The sequence below is a fragment of the Schistocerca cancellata genome, chromosome 2 (assembly GCF_023864275.1).
Source record: "Schistocerca cancellata isolate TAMUIC-IGC-003103 chromosome 2, iqSchCanc2.1, whole genome shotgun sequence".
NCBI classification, from domain to species: Eukaryota; Metazoa; Arthropoda; class Insecta; order Orthoptera; family Acrididae; genus Schistocerca; species Schistocerca cancellata.
Genome location: NC_064627.1, coordinates 678768658 through 678790748, shown reverse-complemented (window position 1 = coordinate 678790748; position 22091 = coordinate 678768658). Strand labels below are relative to the sequence as shown.

The 22091-nt window shown below is 37.8% G+C and overlaps 1 protein-coding gene across 3 annotated transcripts in view; it reads left to right on the top strand.

The window, feature by feature from the left end:
* Window positions 1-22091, top strand: part of LOC126162420 (arrestin domain-containing protein 3-like) — a 150571-nt gene that overhangs the window by 20778 nt on the left and 107702 nt on the right. For all 3 annotated transcript variants that reach the window (XM_049918921.1, XM_049918920.1, XM_049918919.1), the window contains exon 2: window positions 165-302. In XM_049918921.1, coding sequence (XP_049774878.1) covers window positions 165-302 — 138 coding nt within the window. The remainder of the gene's footprint in view (window positions 1-164; window positions 303-22091) is intronic.

Genomic DNA, 22091 nt, shown 5'->3' with positions numbered 1-22091 from the left:
ACATGCGCACACACACACACACACACACACACACACACACACACACATCACACACTTCTCCCTAAATATTAAGGACAATCAGATATTGTAGAATAACTGTTAGATGTTATAACTTACACTTTTCATGAATGCTAATCTTTCTGTATCTGTGATCTTTCATGTAGATATTTCTGCAAAATGTAGAGGTGAAGCAAATGTAAGGTGGACCAGACGAGTGAGAAGAAGAGGCCATACCAAGCATATTAGATATTCAGCACACGAAAACTACTTTGAAACAAAATATTACTTTGTTGGAGGTCCATGTAAGTATGTTTAATTTATTCTTATTTATTTTGAGTTATTTTCTGATCAGATTTGTTTATACTGGGTATTTAATTTTTGTAGAGCTGTCTACCATTTCAGAGATGCTCAGATCACAAATGGGGTATCATTAGTTTATATGGCAAGACGAAAGCTTACTGTTGAAAAGAAAATGTGTTGCTGCTCTCCTATCAGATGAAACTGTAACATAAAATTTTACTTGATTTACCTCAAATAAGCTGGTGAAATGGAAGCTCTAGATTTTTTAAATTTTGAGATACAGTTGTTAGTATCATGCATTTGTCCAGTAGATATTTCCTTTATATGTTTCTCCTGTCAGCAAAATGAAATATTTTATTACTCAGGATTTTATTTAATTTGGTTTAAAAAAACCTCTATTCACTATATCATGTTTTTAAGAAGTTCTATTAAAAACTTGCATCTCTTTGTTACCAGTCTGCATTTCAAAAAAGGGTATCTATTTTGACTTGTGACAGATTTTGTTTTTTTACTAGTTTTCTATAGGCTGTAGTTGGATATGGCAAGTACCAAAAATGTATTTCACTTCTGTGATTCAAGATAAGTGTTAATAAGAACACTAGTCAGAGCACAAGTGAAGCATCTTGCTGCAAACTGCTGTAACAGGTCGTGACATAGTGCTACCCAGCTAGGAAAGACCTTCTTCATTCTAATAGTTTAGATATCTATTGCAGCCAAATTGCATCATATTTTGGTGCAAGGTGTATTTTCTTGAATACAATGATACTGGTATGAAAATTAAGTCCTGCTATACAAATTGCCAATCCTTATGACCACTCATATAATTTATATAGAGACTGTATAACTTATCAACCTGATTCACATTCTCTGCCTCGTCAAATTTCTATTACAGTATTCTTCCTGTGCTTATTGATGGTGGTACACTTTTATTAAATGATATACACAACACCATAGAATTTGGTTTTGATTTCTCATTATATTTATTAACACACAGTTTAGTTTGATGATCACCTTTGTAAACTATATGACATCAAAATCTTTACACAGGTCAGTAAGCTACAGAAATTCAGAGAATGTTTGGTAATTCCACAAGTGGCATTAATCAGCAAATTAACTGAACACATTGTGAGATTTGCTGTGAAGTTTACCATTCTGGCACATAATAATACACTTTAACAACTGAGTACAGACTGGATGACATAGTGACTGTATTAACTGAATACCAACTGCAGACTCTACCTTTATCCACAATGCCTACCTATAGATGTGTGTATTATTGAAGTTACAAATTGGTAAAATATTAAGCTATTACTTTTTAGATGTTAACATAAAAGACAAGAAAATTAACAGGAGTGAAGATACTACAGGCAGAGAAGTAAGTTAGAACTAAGATTTTTATAATTAGAAAATGGCAAAATTATTGGTACTGTTGTATAGGTAAGCAGTCTTAATATGCATGGGGTGTCCCAAAGTTCAACAAAACTTTTGAGGAAGTGAAATTTTGTAATTGAAATAATTAACAAGCTAACAGGTTATATAAAAAAAAATTACAGTGTATGTCTTTGGATACAGAAAAACTGGGGTTGCAAAACTATGGCCCTGACAACTGGAAATGATATTTTAAGAATGGAATATTGTGGACATGAAAATTTTAAGTATGAATAACTTTTTAAATATAAAGTTTTTAGTGAAAGTAAATGTTTGTTGAAATTTGGGACTAAGGACTTTCAAATAAGCCAGTTCAACTCAAAATTATCAATTTTTAGCTGTTCTGAATTTTGGCATTGAGATGGTTGTCGATATAGTAAAATAAAATGTTTCCATATGAACTAAATATACTATTGTCATCAGCAATCAGTAAATTAAACAGTATTCATGAAATCGTGTTTGAATAACAAATAATTTATTTCCTGTAACTGTGGTATATGCACTATAAATGAAAAAAGAATGGAAAAGGGAGGAAAAAAGCTATTGATATCAGAAGTGACATAAGAACCAGTTGGATAGTCCCACCTTGCTGTGTCAAAACTGAACATGTGTACAAATCATATACCTCCTAATCAGTATTTATAATAAATAACAGCTGTACAACCTATGCAAGCCACCACACAACACAGAATGAAATAAAGCACACTTGAGCAGTTTAACTTTGAAAAGGTCTGAGTAATTTAAATTATCTTTATCATTCACCATTACCGCACTTTGTAAACAACTATTTTGATAAATGTATGATGGAATTGTGTGTTAGTGAAAATTATGATTACAAAGGTGAAATACTTTGGAATCAAACTCAAATCTTCCTCTCCCACTAAAAAAATGTCCACAATAATAGACAGCCAGTTTGATAAATACATGATGGAATCATGTGTTAGTGAAAATTATGCTTACAAAAGTGAAACACATGGAATCAAAATCTTCCTCTCCCACTACAAAAAATGTCCACAATAGCAGAATAGAAGAAATCTGCTGGTAGTTTGATTTTGATGCATTTAACTGAAATGTGTGTATAATAAAATCTGAAACGAGTTTCATTGTGTAATAAAACAGGGTCTGATGAATCTTTTTTCCCAACTAGAGAAACATGTGATTCCACTTAAATTTATTTATTTATTTATTTCCATCCATCCGTAGACAATATAGATTGTATGGATGTTGTCAACAAATACATATATATGATATAGACACAAGAGCACATAAAAGTATAATTGCATTTCCTAAATATAAACTACAATTAATTGTCTTACTGTGTTTCATGATTGTACTATAAATTGTCATACTGTGTTTCATGATTATACATGATGTACCACTCTGTTATTGAACATATCAAAGAAAGCCCCTAGTTACAGTACTTAATCAGTCACATTGCTGATGAAATTTTACCTACTTTCCAGGTAATCTTCGACAGAATAAAAACACTTTTGTAACAATTAACTTGTCAGGCCATGTCTGAAGGCATGTATTTTGCTTCTATCTTCTATATTCTGTGGAAGTTTGTTGAATAGTTTAAGTCCATTGCATAGTACACTATTCTGTGTTTTCGTTTTGTTTTTTCTGTTCAGATTTAGGTGGTGACTTGCTCTGGTTTCATGTTCGTGTAGGAACTGTTCGTTGGGTACTGATTGGTGTTTTTCTTTATGTGAATCACTGTTTCAAAAACGTGTGCACAGGGAACAGTCAAGATTCCCAAAGATTTAAACAACTCGGTGCAACGTGCATTCTCTTGTTACTATTTGTCATAATTTGGATGGCTCTTTTTTGTAGTTTGAAGATTGTTTGCATATTTTGAATATTTGTTCCCCAGAAGATTATTCCGTAACAAATTATTGAGTGCACATATGCAAAGTAAGTTGCTCTGGTGGATGAGTTACTACACACCGATTTTATTATTCTAAGGGCATAGCATGCTGATGCTGTTCACTTTCCAAGGGCGTTAATATGTTCAGTCCATTTTAGTTGAGCATCAATATGCATACCCAGAAATTTAGTTTTTGAGACATGTTCTATGTTTTCATCTTTCACTTTCTGGATAGATTTTGTATTGCTTTCATTTATGAAGTATATAATCCATTAGTGTGGATGTTTATGAATGTTTCTAATCCTTGATTATAAATTTTACTGTAAATATATTTTTTGTCTGTACATCAATGTGCTCACTTCATGCAACAATGCACTTTGAAGATTAGTTCACAAAAATTCAACAGGAAATCCTGTTAAAACAAAACTATGTTATTTATTAACAGTTTTAATAGGCTTTTTCAACTGCAGTCACCATTTATATCCTTATATTTCTTATATCAACATGTAATTGATGTTGTAACAGTACAGGAAGTTTCCAATTGTAATACTTGCAAATGTCTAAATCTTTGTTATCAGCTGATATTACTGAAAATCTTCACATGTCCTCAAGAAACATTCAATAAACTAAATTTGATGATAATTTAAAAATTAAAATCACACTAAAATAGTGTTGACTTATCAAAAGTTCTAGAAGCTTTGAGAGAAAAACAGCTTATCATATATTATTGTTGGCAGATGCTAACTGCATCAGACTGTTTCTGATATAGATTAAGTTAACACCTATAAAGCTCTTTGCAATGTGTGTGGCAGAAAAGAGTGCTATGTTTTATTTGCTGAGATTTTCATGGGGAATGTGAAACTATATGTGAAATTTTATGTGGAATGATAAATAAACCACATTTTCTTGTAGAGTAGCAATTAAATCCATGCCATATTGCTTAACACAGTGGGCATAAATATGATATTACATAACAGCATTTTAACACCTTTGGACACTTACACAATTTTAAAAAACTTATTGAACTTTTTACAATTGTTTAACATCACCTTTCTTACTCTTGAATATATATTTTTTTTATTTAATACTAACATGAACTATAAACACAATTTTTTTACCGCTAAACATGGGAGAGATTTCATAATTATTATTTTGACCTGTGTCATTATACATTTAACAAATACATTATTGTGATGGCATTTGTAATTGATGTTGGTGGAACACAAACATATAAAATAACAAATGCAACATAGTTACTCATGACAGCGAGGGTTTTTTTCTTTTTTTCATTATTGCTAGTAACATTACTCAAATTTTGCAACACTAATTTTCATTTGTAGTTCTTGACATGTTAAATTGTGTATTTGCATTGTTAGTCATGCCAAACGGAGCACATACTTTGATGGTGCTCCACAATTCAGCTAAGTAAGAATTCATGCATTTTGTATGTTTATTTACTTATATAAGCTGATTTTTGAATTTTTCTATGTATGAGACTGTGTGTACCATGCAGGTCTGGTTCAAAATTCCAGATTCATATTATTACTGTTGGTGTTTTTTTCACATGATCTTTGATTGTGCCAAGACATGTGTTGATCATGATATATTGCATATTTTTAATCATCTGCAAGTGCTGTGAAAACTCCATACTATATTCTCAGCTGTAAACATAATTTGAGCTTTTTAGACACATTTAGCAACAGTACATATCCTCATTCAAAAACAATTATTCCCTAATTACATTGTATATTTATGAGAAAAACAGGCTTATTTTTGAAAATTTTTCAATGCTTGTCTTTGTTCATTATAGAGTTTTAGCAGTAGTATCCTCTTTCAAAGACAAGAGAGGGAGGGACAGAGAGAATCTTAACCCCAAATTTCAGTGCATACTTAAGTGAATAAACATATATTTTTGATCATTTTCTAAAATCACAAGTCTGGTGCATACATGTTTTGTAGCAAATTGGCTTTTGTGATTTGCAGTAACTATTGCATGTATTGTAACTAACATACTATGTCACATTTAGTTTTATTTTATTTTAAAAGGAGTGTATATTGTGTGTAGTTATTGTAAATTAATGCTATTTTCAAGTTATTTAGTGATCATAGTTCCAAAAAGATTTTATGGAAACAGAAAATTTTATCCTGAGTTTCTCTGTTGTCACAACAGATATCTCTTTTTGCCTGTTAATCACTTCAGTTCTTAAAGCAACAGTCCATCTCTAATGACCTCAATGTCAATAGGACATTAAACGTTAATCTTCCTTCCTTTTCAAAGCAACTGGTAAGACCTATAGCAAATCAGCCTCATAAATTAAAAAGAGGATCAACAAGCTTAATTTAAAGTTATTTATTTACTCTTCTGTAAAATATTGTGCCAGCCACAATGCAGCCTCACTATGTATGGTGCTGCACGCATGGGATTAGTTAATTAATTTTGATAAGCATCTAGAAATTACACTGACTGCTGACAAGCCATTGGAAGCTTCTGTGAATGGGTGTGTTGGGAGGGCTACTAAGAGTCATGTACCAGAGATACCAATAGTACCTTGAATACCATCCTCTACTGTAGATACTGTCTTCTTTGAGGTGTTTACAGAATCTGTCACTACTTGTCCCCTTGGCTGCGAGTAGTGTGTCAATGGTTGGTCTGCATGCCTTGTACGGGGAAGTCGGGATCAGGTAGAACTCAGGATTCTAACCAACAAATTCAAGGGGCTATTTTCACACTGAAACTATAACTGAGCCTTTGAGACTTACTTCACCTATTGTAACTGGATGAGGCAAGTGCAAAAGCATAGGGCACCATTAATTGTCAACAGTTCAGAGTTGTGGTGAATAATGGTATCCCTTAGGAAAATGGCAATAAGAGATTGAAAGGAATAATAGCAAGTGCATTCAGTGCATGCTTGAGGGCCTCTTTCAGTATGTTGAAGGAGCTGTTCCAGCAACTGTTGAGGAAACGGGGTGCAACCAAATGGAGAATGTGGTGCACATAGTAGCAAATGATGACTGTTAGCTGAGCTCTGAGATCATAATGGGATAATTTAGGTGACAGCCACAGAAGGCTGACAAGATCAGCCTTGTTCCTGGAGTGTCAATGAGGCTCACTATCTGCAAACCTGGTTGTGGCCTCCTATTGTCAATGGAGTGTAAAACTTGAACCAGAAACTTTGAAGGATCTGTAACAAGCTTGATTGTGACTCCTAACACTTGTACCATAGTGATGTGAACTGTAGGGTCTTCCTAAATATGAGTGTTGACTGAAAAGTAATGCCTCCACCTTTGTAACTCTTCAACAGTTGGCAGCATTGGTATTGCAGGTACTGGCTTGTTACTTAGCCTCTTCTGTACAGCTCCAGTTGGTAGGAAGCCTTAGCATTGAACAGTTGTGTTGTTACAGTGTAAAGTATGGATCCCTACGCAGACGGTCAGTCAAAGCTATTTAAGCAATGTGCAGTCATTGAATTCTTGACAGCAGGCATCACCCCAAAGGAGATTCATCAGAGAATGAAAGCAGTTTATGGTGATTGTGTTGATGTGAGCACTGTGCATTGTTGGGTGTGTATGTTTAAAGATTTTGAGGTGGGAGCATCTAACCTGCATGACAAACAAAGAGTTGGACGTCCTGTGACCATAACCACTGAGTTTCACAAACAAAATGTTGATGGATTGATTCAGGATGACCGTCATATCACTCAGAGAGAAGCTGCAAGCACAATCGGCATTTCACAAGAATGTGTGGGTCATATTGCTTTGCTTGACTATCGGAAGATCTGTGCACGATGGGTACCCCATATGTTGACTCCTGGAATCAAAGTTCACAGGCCACCATACAGCATCAGCCATACAGTCCAGATTTAATACCATCTGATTTCCATCTGTTCATGATAATGAAAGACCATCTGCGGGAACATCATTATGCTTCTGATGAAGACATTGAGAGAACTGTGAGACCGTGGTTGCGGAAACAGTGTGTCGACTTCTTCCGTAATGGCTTCAGAAAACTTGTTCATTGTTGGCAGAAATGTATCCAATTGCCTGATGATTATGTGAAAAATTAAATATTTGTAATTAAATATCACATTATAAGGATTATTTCTGCATTTGATTTATTAAAATATTCCCATATTCCCAATTAACGAAGGAGGAGACATTATTTTTCATTCAACCCTCCTAGATCAGTTGCGCACTACACCAGAGGCTGATTCCCAGAAACTGGACTGTGTGTGGCACACACACAAGGTTTTTTTGAGATCAAGTGACTCGTCATTCAGTCCCCATAACAGTAGTCAGTAGCTATGGGAGACCAAGAAGTTTCAGTGTAAGATCCTAAGAAATGTCTCCACATGCAAGAGTATTAAAATTATTAACATTCTAGTGATTAACTGCTGGAGTATTTACAACAAGGTGCCAGAGGTGAAAGGACCTAAAAACAGTTGTAACAATCTGCTAAAAGGTTTATGGGAGAAGTTTATGATTAAATGTAAATTTTATGTTTTTCTTCAAAACAATTAAGGAAAAATTTTACAAATCCTGATGTAATTAGTAGCAGATGGTTACTTAGCTTGGTCTCTTTCTTCATTGCTGGCATGATTGTTAAAACTTGCTTCACTGCAGTTCAAGTAATGTTGGATGTCAGTTATGCATTTAAATTAAAAAATATACACTGATTTTTAATCATTTTTTGTTCTGGATTATAACTTTACTCAGATACATCAATTCTGCCAAACAAATTTGCACTGCATGCTGCTCAAACACTCAACTGAACTGTCTTGAACCAAATCCTATACCAACTTTCTTTGGCCCAGAAGCTTGGTTTTTTATAACAGGTAACAATTACAGTCTTCATGTTGCATTATTAACATGATTGATGAATGGATTTACAAGTAACTTTGGCAACCCTTTAAGCATTTAAATATATCTAGAATTTCGTTCCTAAAATTGTATGAACCAGATTTTGATAGATGCAAGTGTTCAATATGAAATTTAGTAAAACACTTATTTGAAACAGTGTGTCAATTGGTGTAATGAGGTGGATGACCCTCTAGAGCACATAAAACACTATAGGGTGATTTAAACATAAATGTATGAGGGCTATCCACAAAGTACATTACGTTTTGGAATCAAAAATAAATAAAGTATTGGTAATTTTTTTTATTATATACAGATGAAAACCACACTTAAATACTACTTTTCTACATAGTTGCCATTTAAATTAAGGCACTTATCGTAGTGATGGACGAGCTTGGAAATTCCTTCGTCATAAAATTCGGCCGCCTGTGCCTTCAATCATGTGGTTAACTCTTCTTTTGGGACAGAAAAGGTGTGATTTTTGTGGATTTCCTGGAAAGCGGCACTACAATAAACTCTGAAAGGTATTGCCAAACTCTGCACAACCTCAGAAGAGCAATACAAAACAAGCGCAGGGGAAAGTTGGGCTCAAAGACACTTGCTGATTCACGACAACGCCCGGGCCCACACGGCAAATGCCACTCGTGAAGTTCTTGAATCTTTTAAGTGGGAGTTCTTTCCTCATCTGCCATACAGTCCCGACCTGGCACCGAGCGACTTCCACTTATTCCCAGCAATGAAGAAGTGGTTGGCTATGCAGCATTTTGATGACGACGCACAGCTTCAAGAAGAGGTAACCACGTGAGATGATCCAAATTCAGCATCCTCTGGTGACATGTGTAGTTCCACTGTGTAGTGTATGGCAAGCCCTCAATAGCAGCAGCTTGCTGTGGCCAGTTAAATGTCTCATCTGTGGAGATGTGAGCAACACACTCATGTATCCAGTTGATGAAGATGTCATCGATAGTGCGTTCCTCCCCTCACAAAATAGCATACTACTGTTGCATAGTGTGGGTGTCGGTAACATGAGGGGAGATCTGTGCCGTGGTGCCACTGATGGAGTTGGCTCTGACATGATGTCAGATGGCATCAGCCAACACATGTCCTGACATTTGCCTTGGAAACATCTGAGAACATCTTCTAAAAACCCAGACATAGGATGCTTACCCAATGATGGAAGCAGCATTGGCACTACTATGTATGCAAAAGGCAGTATGGCAGACTTGATGTTACAGACTTATGTTGCTGTCAACAGCAACAAATGCTGCGGCAGTGGCAGTGACTGTGGAGGTGGCAGCTGTTGGGATTGACTTCTATGGCAGAGTTATGTGACAACCCATGCACCCAAACATCAAGCACTCCTCAAGGGTTGCTCAGGGGTATCAGTCTGGGATGCAGGCAGCATTCCTGAAACATGAATATCTATGGCAGGATCACAATAATTATGAAAAGGTAGTCAATTTTGGTGCCGCTGGTGGGTGCCTGTTTTGCTGCAAATGGTGTAATGAGCTCTGCCAGTTATCTGAGTGATGAAGCTTGGTTCCAGTTCTGAGGCTTGTTAAAGACATGACATAAAAATTTCTCCTTCATGTGGAACTTGCTTGCAAAGTTGGCATCTGAATCAGGCTGTCAAAGGTGAAATAGATGGAGCAGGGTGTGGTGACAATGGCCACATAATAATCCTGTCAACAAAGTGTCATGAAAAGTCAGAGTGCCATAGGTGTTGAGAAACAAAAATAAAGTATTTCCTCTCAGATGAAAAGCACAAAGTTTGGACATTAGAACCTTAAAATTCCAAACAACAATCTGGCTTTACCATTTGATTCGGGAGAAAATCCGTGAATCCACTCTATTGACAAAATCATTGAAATTCCAATGAAGAAAACTGTGGATCTTTCTCTGAGTCAATTGTTCACGGTAAACTTTCCAAGCAGAAGAGAGAAGTGGGTGCTTTTATAGTGCTAGCACCAGTTGTTGAATTCATTGGAATAACAAATGAACATTTATTGTATGCATCAATGATAATCAGTTACCATGTGTTCCAGAAAGAACCAGCAAAATCAATGTGGCTGCAAGTAGCAATAAATGTCAGTTTGTGGCCAAGTGAAAAATTCTTGACAATGGAGCCTTGTTATCCATACATATCTGGCAGTGCATTGTCATCTTTCCAGTCTATTTATTAAACACAAGCCACAAACAATGCAGATGTGCTACCAGCTTATTTCTAATGATTGCCCAATGTCCTCTATGTAATAATTCCAAAACATGTTGCTGTAATCATGAGGGACCCATGACTCACATTCACTCATTAGGAATATGCAAGAAAATTGCACCATTTTGAAGAGAAAGGCTGTTGTGCTGCACCTAGTTTGTGTAGATTATATGGTCAACCATCTGAATGTAATATCTGAGTAATCATAGTGACTGATCCTGTTCAGTAGCATAATCGATGGGAAAAGTTTGCAGTGTTTGTGAATCAGATTGATCAGTTTGAAGACAAGAAGCATCTGATGCATTGAATTTGGAATCACTTAGCATACATAAGCAATATTGAGTGGCTGCAATTGCATGCTGTGTCTTAGGGTGATAGAGAATTTCATACTGATAATTTGCAAGAAGTAGCACCTACTGTTTCAGCTTCTGTGCTGTACAGTCAGGCACATATTTTGTTGAATGAAGGAAAGCAGTTCATGGCTTGCGATTAATTGTGAGAAAAAAATTTCTACCATTCAGATATTGATGAAATTTTATGACACCATTGACAGTAACAAAAGCTCCCTTTTCCACCTCACTGTAGGTGACTTGTTCCATGGTCATCATCTTAGATGCAAATGCTATGTGACATTCAGTGTTTCCAAACTTGTGAGATAAAATTACCCCTGTTCTATGTGATGATGCATTGACTGAAAGCATTACTAGTTTTTGCAAATCAAAATGAGTAAGGCTTGGGTGACTAAGCATTGCATTTTTCAATTTCTGAAGTGATTGTTCACATTCTCCAGTTCTATGTCATTTCATTCAATTTCCCTTATACTTTTTGTATACGGCAAAATTATTGGACTTGTCTTCCACCACTAGGCATCTTAATATGAATGCAATGAAGAGTAGCTGAATTAATTGTAGTCAATTTGATGAAAATGAAGCTGTGATGATAATCCCCCAGAAGGCTTCCCCTTGAGTAAGATTGTAAAAATAGTTTCTGGTAGTAGGTTTATGTTTGATGTTCTTTTTAAATAAACAGTCTTAGGCCTGATATTCAGTATGTTTTATACAAAAGTGCCAGTTGCAAAATGACTGTGTGGATGATGTGACCTATTTTACTCCATATTTTAGTTCTACGTGATGATGCTTTGTTGAGTGTATTTATATGTTTTGACAACACCATTACGACTTTATCACATTATGACATGGTATGGAACAGGTCTGAAGATGGTCATTACTGATGAAACAAATCATCATTGAAGGACTTTATATTCTGATCCAAGACTGGAATAAAAAACATCTGACAATACCTGGCTCACTGTTTGTATTCGCGACTATGTCACAGGTTATGAGGATGTTATAAGTCTAGAAAGTGAGGCTATTCTCAACTTATAGAATGTATAATTATGTAAAAATTCTCATTGAAATGCTAATAGTGTAGAACAATGGGTATGTAAAATGTAAATGACATAAAATAGTGAAATTATAAAATGGAGTGAGCAAAGAAAGCAAGGGAGAGGGGCAGGGGCAAGGGTAGTGGCAAGGATTCTGTGGGTTTAACAGGAGAGAGTCTTGTACTAAAATTGCAAAAAATCTATAATGTAAAAGACCTTCTGTTAAGACACCAGAATGGATGTGTAAAACAGTAAAAGGGGATAAAATAGTAAATTATAAAAGTGGAAATAAAGTGGCAAAAACTGAATTAGTTTCTGAAGATACTCAAAATGTGAATCTTTGAAAGTATAAAGTCATATAAAAATGAAATTGCATGTAGAAGTATAGGCCTAGAACAATGGATCAATAAACAGGGAGAGATATAAAGATTGTAAAATTACAGAAGTGGGTTTATGTTGAGGACCCAGACCCGCATGAAATATCATTAAATACACACATCAAAAAAAGTTTTGCATCACCCCAGTTCCCAGAACTCCTGAAGAAAGATGTTGACTGTGGATACTGTATCACAGGCATAGTCCCTTTGACTGTCCAGAGATGTCACTGAACCTGCCCAAAGATGTAAACAACCATGCATGAGCAGCACCTATTTGACGGAAGGGGTCCGACAATCAGTTCCAGTCATTCCACCAGGAAGGAGGAGGTACCCAGCTCGTGTTGTCTGTAGTTCAACCATGCTTAGATGGTCAATACTGCAGTTTGATCATGGGTGTATTGTTATTTTGTGCCGGGAAGGGCTCTCAACAAGGAAAGTGTCCAGGCATCTCAGAGTGAACCAAAGCAATGTTTTTTGGGCATGGAGGAGATACAGAGAGACAGGAACTGTCAGTGACATGCCTCGCTCAGGCTGCCCAAGGGCTAAAACTGCAGTGGATGACTGCTACCTCTGGGTTATGGCTTGGAGGAACCCTGACAGCAATGCCACCATGTTGAACAATGTTTTTCGTGCAGCCATAGGACGTCGTGTTACAACTGAAACTCTTCGCAATAGGCTGCATGACGCACAACTTCCCTCTCGATGTCCATGGCGAGGTCCATCTTTGCAACCATGATACCATGCAGTGTGGTACAGAAGGGCTGAAAAACATGCAGAATGGACCATTTAGGATTGGCATCACATTCTCTTCACCAATGAGTGTCGCATATTTCTTCAACCAGACACTTGCTGGAGACATGTTTAGAGGCAACCTGGTCAGGCTGAACGCCTTAGATACACTGTCCAGTGAGTGCATCAAGGTGGAGGTTCCCTGATGTTTTGGGGTAGCACTATATGGGGCCAATGTATGTCGCTGGTGGTCAAGGAAGACACTGTAACAGCTGTACTGTACGTGAATGCCATCCTCCGGCCGACAGTGCAACCATATTGGCGAGGCATTCGTCTTCATGGATGATAGTTCAAGCCCCCATCGTGCACATCTACATCTACATCTACATGGATACTCTGCAAATCACATTTAAGTGCCTGGCAGAGGCTTCATCAAACCACCTTCAGAATTCTCTATTATTCCCATCTCGTACAGCGCGCAGAAAGAACGGGCACCTACATCTTTCCGTACGAATTCTGATTTCACTTATTTTATTATGTTGATCATTTCTCCCTATGTAGGTCGGTGTCAACAAAATATTTTCGCATTTGGAGGAGAAAGTTGGTAATTGGAATTTCATGAGAAGATTCTGTCACAGCGAAAAATGCCTTTCTTTTAATGACGTCCAGCCCAAATCCTTTATCATTTCAGTGACACTCTCTCCCATATTTTGCGATAATACAAAATGTGATGGCCTTCTTTGAACTTTTTCAATGTATTCCATCAGTCCTATCTGGTAAGGATCCCACACCGGGCAGCAGTATTCTAAAAGAGGACGGACAAGCAAAGTGTAGGCAGTCTCCTTAGTAGATATGTTACATTTTCTAAGTGTCCTGCCAATAACACAGTCTTTGGTTAGCCTTCCCCACAACTTTTTCTATGTGCTCCTTCCAATTTAAGTTGTTCATAATTGTAGTTCCTAGGTATTTAGTTGAATTTATGGCCTTCAGATTTGACTGATTTATTATGTAACTGAAGTTTAACGAATTCCTTTTAGCACTCATGTGGGTGACCTCACACTTTTTGTTATTTAGGGTCTACTGCCAATTTTTTCACCATTTAGATACCTTTTCTAAATTGTTTTGCAATTTGTTTTGATCTTCTGATGACTTTATTAGTTGATAAATGACAGCGTCATCTGCAAGCAACCTAAGACAGCTGCTAAGATTGTCTCCCAAATCGTTTATATAGATAAGGAACAGCAAAGGGCCTATAACACTACCTTGGAGAACGCCAGAAATCACTTCTGTTTTACTCCATGACTTTCTGTCAATTACTAAGAACTGTGATCTCTCTGACAGGAAATCACAAATACAGTCACATAACTGAGACGATATTCCATAAGCATGCAATTTCACTACAAGCCGCTTGTGTTGTACAGTGTCAAAAGCCTTCCAGAAATCCAGAAATACGGAATCAATCTGAAATCCCTTCTCACTAGCACTCAACACTTCTTGTGAATAAAGAGCTAGTTGTGTTTCAAAAGAATGATGTTTTCTAACCCCCTGTTGACTGTGTGTCAATAGACCATTTTCTTCAAGGTAATTCATAATGTTCAAACACAATATACGTTCCAAAATCCTACTGCATATCAACATTAATGATATGGGCCTGTAATTAATTGGATTACTCCAACTACCTTTCTTGAATATTGGTGTGACCTGTGCAACTTTGCAGTCTTTGGGTATGGATCTTTCGTCGACCAAACGGTTGTATATGATTGTTAAGTATGGAGCTAATCCATCAGCATAGTCTGAAAGGAACCTAATCGGTATACAGTCTGGACCAGAAGACTTGCTTTTATTAAGTAATTTAAGTTGCTTCACTACTCCGAGGATATTTACTTCTATGTTACTCATGTTGGCAGCTGTTCTTGATTCAGTGGCAAGATTGGACTGAGCAAAGGTTGGGAATTTGTATGGGCACTGATAACCACGCAGCTGAGTGCCCCACAAACCAAACATCATCATCATGTTCTTGATTCAAATTCTGGAATATTTACTTCTTCTTCTTTTGTGAAGGCATTTCTGAAGGCTGTGTTTAGTAACTCTGCTTTGGCAGCACCGTTTTTGATAGTATCTCTATTGCTATCATGCAGAAAAGGCATTGATTGTTTCTTGCCATTAACATGCTTCACATATGACCAGAATATCGTTGGATTTTCTGCCAGGTTTCGAGATGAAGTTTCATTGTGGAAACTGTTATAAGCATCTCACATTGAAGTCCACACTAAATTTCGAGCTTCTGTAAAAGATTGCCCACCTTGGGGATTTTGCATCTATTTAAATTTGGCATGTTTGTTTCATTGTTCCTGCAACAGCGTTCTGACACATTTTGTGTACCAAGGAGGATCAGCTCTGTTGTTTGTTAATTTATTTCCTATAAATCTCTCAATTGCTGCTGATACTATTTCTTTGAATTCAAGCCACACCTGGTCTACACTTATATTGTTAATTTGGAAGGAGTGGACATTGTCTCTCAGGAAGGTATCAAGTGAATTTTTATCTGATTTTTTGAATACATATATTTTTCATTTATTTTTGGAGGATTTGGGGGTCACAATATTCAATCTTGCTATGACAACCCTGTGTTCACTAATTCCTGTATCCATTTTGATGCTTGTTATTAACTCAGGATTATTTGTTGCCAAGAGGTCAACCGTGTTTTCACAACCATTTACTATTCGCGTGGGCTCGTGAACTATCTGCTTGAAATAACTTTCGAAGAATGCATTTAGCACAGTTGCGGATGATGTCTTATGCATACCTCTGGAATGAAGCATGTATTTTCACCAACTTATCGAGGGTAAATTAAAGTCACCACCAACTATAATTGTATGAGGCGGGTACGTTTTAAAAGTCAAACTCAAGTTTTCTTTGAACCTTTCAGCAACTGTATCATCTGAATTGGGAGGTTGGTAAAAGGATCCAATTATTATTTTATTCCAGTTGCCAACAATGACCTCTGTTCCATAAAAACACGGGAGAACTGCCGGATATCAGTAACTTCCTGCCACGATATTTTGGCGCAGAGTCTTCTGGCCATCTTCAGGTGAATGCCACTGTAGTAGTACTGGCGAGTATGCGCTGAGTTCCGCTATTTAAAGCCTTCTGAGGTGACATTGCGCATGCGCTGCTCAGCGTGCGCATTCATAACGGCTCCGTGCACTGCGCCTCGCGCCCTCCACTGCGAAAGCCTGGCGTATCGGTGTCAGGTCAATTTACATCTTTATGCAGATAACTACGTCAACTACGAAGTTTCTCTATAACAGGATTCCAAGCAGAGTTCAGCTGATAACCGCTATCTCAATTGATGAGAGTCTCATTGTCAGACAATCTTATTTCCACAGATTCATTGATAATCAAGCTCCAAAAGTTTGATGTATGGGCCAAAATTTTTGTGTTGTTGTAATTCATGGAATGGTCTGTGGAAATACAATGTTCGGCGATTGCGGACTTGGTGGGTTGGAGAAGGCGAGTATGCCATTGGTGTTGCACAATGCGTTCCTGCACAGTTCGTGTTGTTTGCCCTATATATGATTAGCCGCATTCGCACGTAATTTTGTAAACACCTGGTTTACGCAGGCCCAGGTCGTCTTTAACGGATCCCACCAGTGATGAAATTTTGGAAGGAGGGCGAAAGATGACTCTCACTTGATACTTTCTCAATATTCTGCCTAAATGGTAGATTAACAGTCGACCTGAAGGCCTCTTCCTTATGATTTAAACATCACAATGACCTCTGTGCCTACTAACTCACAGGAACTATATACTTCAATTTTGCAACAAGATAAACTACTTCTAACAGCAACAAACATGCCACCACCAACCGTGTTTAGCTTATCCTTTCAGAACACTGTTAGGTTCCTCATAAAAATTTTGGCTGAGCTTATCTCCAGCTTTAGCCAGCTTTCAGTGCCTATAACAATTTGAGCATCAGTGCTTTCTATTAGCACATGGAGCTCTGGTACTTTCCCAACACAGGTATGACTATTTACAACTGTTATACTGATGGTTTCTGTATCGACGTTCTTCCTGTGTTCAGCCTGCACCCTTTGTGACTGAAGCCCTTCTTGTGTTTTCCCGATTCCCTCTAACCTAAAAAACCATGCAGTCCACACCACACAGCCCCTACTACCCGTGTAGCCACCTCTTCAGGATAACAACATTGCTTGACTAGAGTGGCCAGCATGTTCTCCAGATATGAACCCTATTGACCATGCCTGGGACAGATTGAAAAGGGCTGTATATGAATGACCACTCTGAGGTATCTACACCAAATTGCTGTTGAGGAGTGGGACAATATTGACCAACAGTGCCTTGTTGAACTTGTGGATAGTATGCCATGACGAATACAGACACGCATCAATGCAAGAGGACGTGCTATTTGGTATTTGAGGAACCGGTGTGTACAGCAGTCTGGACCACCTCTGAAGGTCTCGCTGTATGGTGGTACAACATGAAATGTGTGCTTTTCATGAGCAATAAAAAGGGCAGAAATGATGTTTATGTTGATCTCTGTTCCAATTTTCTGTACAGGTTCCGGAACTCTCTGAACTGAGGTGACACAAAACTGTTTTTGATGTGTGTATTATGATTTAAAAAAACCATTGAAACTACAAAGCTGTAAAAAACATAAAACTATAAAAGTGAAACTGTGTGTAGCAACTAAAGTTATAGGGAGCAGGTGGTGGCAGTTATGGTTGATTGCATTTCCTGCTACTTAATGGCTTGTACGGTGTGCAGTTTTGCAATGTGTACAGAAGCCAGTCTGCACAGCAGCCTGCTGCTAGGATGGTGTGTGAGCCAATGCACTGCTGCTGTCTCTTCTCAGTGAGTGGGGCTGTTTGATCATTCAGGGGCTGTGCTGAGGTAGATGATTGGAAAAGGCTTTCAAAGTTTCTGAAAAATGTACTGTTAATCATTCTGCTAATTTAATTTGTTGCCAGGCTGTTGCAGTTGGTGTGTAAATATCTCAATTTCTTCCATCATTGTTAGGAGTGGTCCTGTAGGTCCATTGTTCAGCACTTCCAAATGTGTAACAATAGTTCCAACATTATGCTTTGATGTTAGAGCACTGTGATGACTGTGGGTTTGTCTTGAAAAGAAGCTCCACAAATGTGGTTACATTTACAGTTCCCAGTCATGCCCTTGAATTCAGCAATCTGTTCCTTGTAAGACACTATAATGACAACACATGTGGAAAAATTTGAAACAAGCTATAGGAATCTGAACTTCAAAAAAATTATCTAACTTCTGAACAACATCTTCATAGGGTAGGGTTTGGGGTTCAACTTGAGGGAACAATTTTCTACACAAATGAAAATATGCTCTCCTGCCAAAGCAAAAAAGACAGAATGTTGTGAGCTACACCTGATTTTGTAAATTGCAAGGTGCTGCTCAAGCTGCATACAGTACTCTGTTCATTCCTCTTGGTTTTCACCAAAAGAGCAAAAAAGTGGAAGGAACAAGGTGATACTTGGCCCACCAGTATTCTGTGCTTGGGTCATATTTGCTTGCTGTGCTTCCACCAGCTTGGTAAAGCTTGTTAACAAAGTTCTGAGTTGCTGGTTCTGAAACTGAATAAGTGCCGTGAATGGTTGCTCTCCAGAAGTTGATATTGGTTATAAAATTTAAATCACTCCAGGAACAGATATACCAAATTTAAGTAACACTGTAAGAATAATGCAAAACTGAAGACATCGTGGCATTTTCAACTCCTGACTGTCTCTATAAAAGAAAAATTTCAATTTATCTGCCAGCACTGAAAGAAATATAGATTAGTTCAGCATGCAGAGTTGTCAAATCTTCTTCCATGGTTTCAAGCTGTCACTAATCACAAACTTCTCACGAGAAATATCTGTTGTGCTTGTCAATGTAATGTGGTGGATGTTGCTCTAGAACACATCAAACTCTAGAGAATGATTAAGCCATAAATGTATTTATTTACAATATATATAATATTAAGGACACATAACTTTCTATCCTTAAGTCTCTCTCTCTTCCACTAGTACTTGATTACAATATTCACTAGCAGTCAGAGTAGCAATAACATCATGCTAGGTTCATAATGTCACTCTGCAAGTCTTGTGTAATCTTGGCATGATCTAAGAGTAATCAGAGGATAGTGGGGTGATGCAAATTCAGCATCTTCTGGTGGCATGTGTAGTGCAATGTGTGGTGTAAGGTGAACCCACAGTAGCAGTGGCTGACAGTGGCTAGTTTAAATGTCTCTTCTGCAGAGATGAGAGCTATGCACAATTCTCCATGTGCAGTCAATGAAGACTCTATCATTAGTGTTGAAATAGTCAATTTAGAAAAGTTGTAATATCTGTTTTAATTACTGCACAATTTTTTGCACTATTATACTTATAAAATCTTGTTTCAATAACTGAAAGCATGCAATTGTTGTTCTCAAAAGATTCAATCTGAAAGAGTTATAAAAAGAATTGATGTTAATGTGATTATTTTTATAGAAAATCTTATGAAATTAGTTTTAGATAAAATAATGATGATTTGATGCCCAGCAGTAAAACTTTTTTTGAGTGTAACGACAAATATCGACTCATATAATAATGAAATTAAGCCTTTTCTATGGGCATACATGTATGTCCTCCAGATAGAATGCCCAGATGGCAATGGGCACACAAGTACGCCCAACAGAGAGAACAGCCATATGGCTATGGGCATTCATTTACACCTGGGAAGTTGAAAGGCCTATTGTCCACACTTCAACATTCTTTTACACTGTCTTTATTTGCTGTTCTCAGAAAGCACTACAGCTTTTACCTGCTCCTGACCATTTTCAGTTTATGAGTTGATCTATTAGATGCAATTTGATATCCTAGCTTATCAAGACAAAAGACACAAACATATATAACCTGAAGGGCATGAATTATCCTAATGAACCATCATATCAAATGTCACAAAAGACAGACCATGCAGCAAAATAGTGTAGTGCCTCGAGAATTTCAGGGTAAATTCTAGAAACACTGGGCTCTCCACCATCTTGAACATCTGATATTTTAATGACGAGGGTGAGAGAGCCTTTTTACTGTGCCACACATGTCTATGTAAGCACGAGGATGAGTGTTGAAAATATATTGTTGTTGAACTGAAAAGATCCTATGAGTACATAATTTATTTCAAGAATGTAGAGCTGATAATAATATTCCCTTTAACCTGATAAAGTCTTTGGAGATGAATTAAACAGTGAGAGCAACGTAGCTGATAACTCAAAGAAGAGGATCGGCTGCATACACAATGAGTAAGTCAACTGGAAGAGACATGTGAGTCACGCAACCCAACACCACGCTGTCTCTTGTCTTCCAAGAAAGCATTAGAATATGTATAAAACTTACTGACTGAGCTAGTTTTAATCTGCCAGGAAATTTCATATCAGCACACACTCCACCACAGAATGAAAATTTCATTCTGGGAACAGCACCCAGGCTGTGGCTAAGCCAGGTCCCTGCAGTATCCTTACTTCCAGGGATGCTTCTCTTGCAAGTTTAGCAAGAGAGCTTCTGTGAAGTTTGGAAGGTAGGGGATGGCAGAGGTAAGGCTGTGAGGATGGGTTGTGAGTTATGCTTATGTAATTCAGTCAGCAGAGCAGTTGCCCACTTGCCCACTAAAGGCAAAGTTCCCAAGTTTGAGTCTTGGTCTGGTACACAGTTTTAATCTGGGAGGAAGTTTCATATCAGTGCAAACTCTAATGCAGAGTGATAATTTCATTCTGAAAACATGTTTAGTTTCTCAGCATCACTCACTGCCAAGTGGAACAGCATACAGCATGCACTGGCAAACAAATCCAATTTGGCTTCCTAATCTGCAAAGTACACATGATACAAACATAATATACCTGAAAGAACATGAATTGTTCTACATAATGACAAACATACACACAAAATTCTAGCTTTCGCAACCAACGGTTGCCTCGTCAGGAAAGAGGGAAGGAGAGGGAAAGACAAAAGGATTTGGGTTTTAAGGGAGAGGGTAAGGAGTCATTCCAATCCCGGGAGCGGAAAGACTTACCTTAGGGGGAAAAAAGGACAGGTATACACTCGCACACACACACATATCCATCCCAATATGGATGGATGGATATGTGTGTGTGTGCGAGTGTATACCTGTCCTTTTTTCCCCCTAAGGTAAGTCTTTCCGCTCCCGGGATTGGAATGACTCCTTACCCTCTCCCTTAAAACCCAAATCCTTTTGTCTTTCCCTCTACTTCCCTCTTTCCTGACGAGGCAACCGTTGGTTGCGAAAGCTAGAATTTTGTGTGTATGTTTGTGTTTGTTTCTGTGTCTATCGACCTGCCAGCGCTTTTGTTTGGTAAGTCTCATCATCTTTCTTTATATATATATATATATATAGCAAATAACCAGAGCCACTTCCTCATCTCCTCAAACCCGGAACCTTCCACAGAAGAACCCCAAAAGTGCCCCACTTGTGACAGGATACTTTCCGGGACTGGATCAGATTCTGAATGTGTCTCTCCAGAAGGGATACGACTTCCTCAAATCCTGCCCTGAAATGAGATCCATCCTTCATGAAATCCTCCCCACTCCACCAAGAGTGTCTTTCCGCCGTCCACCTAACCTTCGTAACCTCTTAGTTCATCCCTATGAAATCCCCAAACCACCTTCCCTACCCTCTGGCTCCTACCCCTGTAACCGCCCCCGGTGTAAAACCTGTCCCATGCACCCTCCCACCACCACCTATTCCAGTCCTGTAACCCGGAAGGTGTACACGATCAAAGGCAGAGCCACTTGTGAAAGCACCCACGTGATTTACCAACTGACCTGCCTACACTGTGAAGCATTCTATGTGGGAATGACCAGCAACAAACTGTCCATTCGCATGAATGGACACAGGCAGACAGTGTTTGTTGGTAATGAG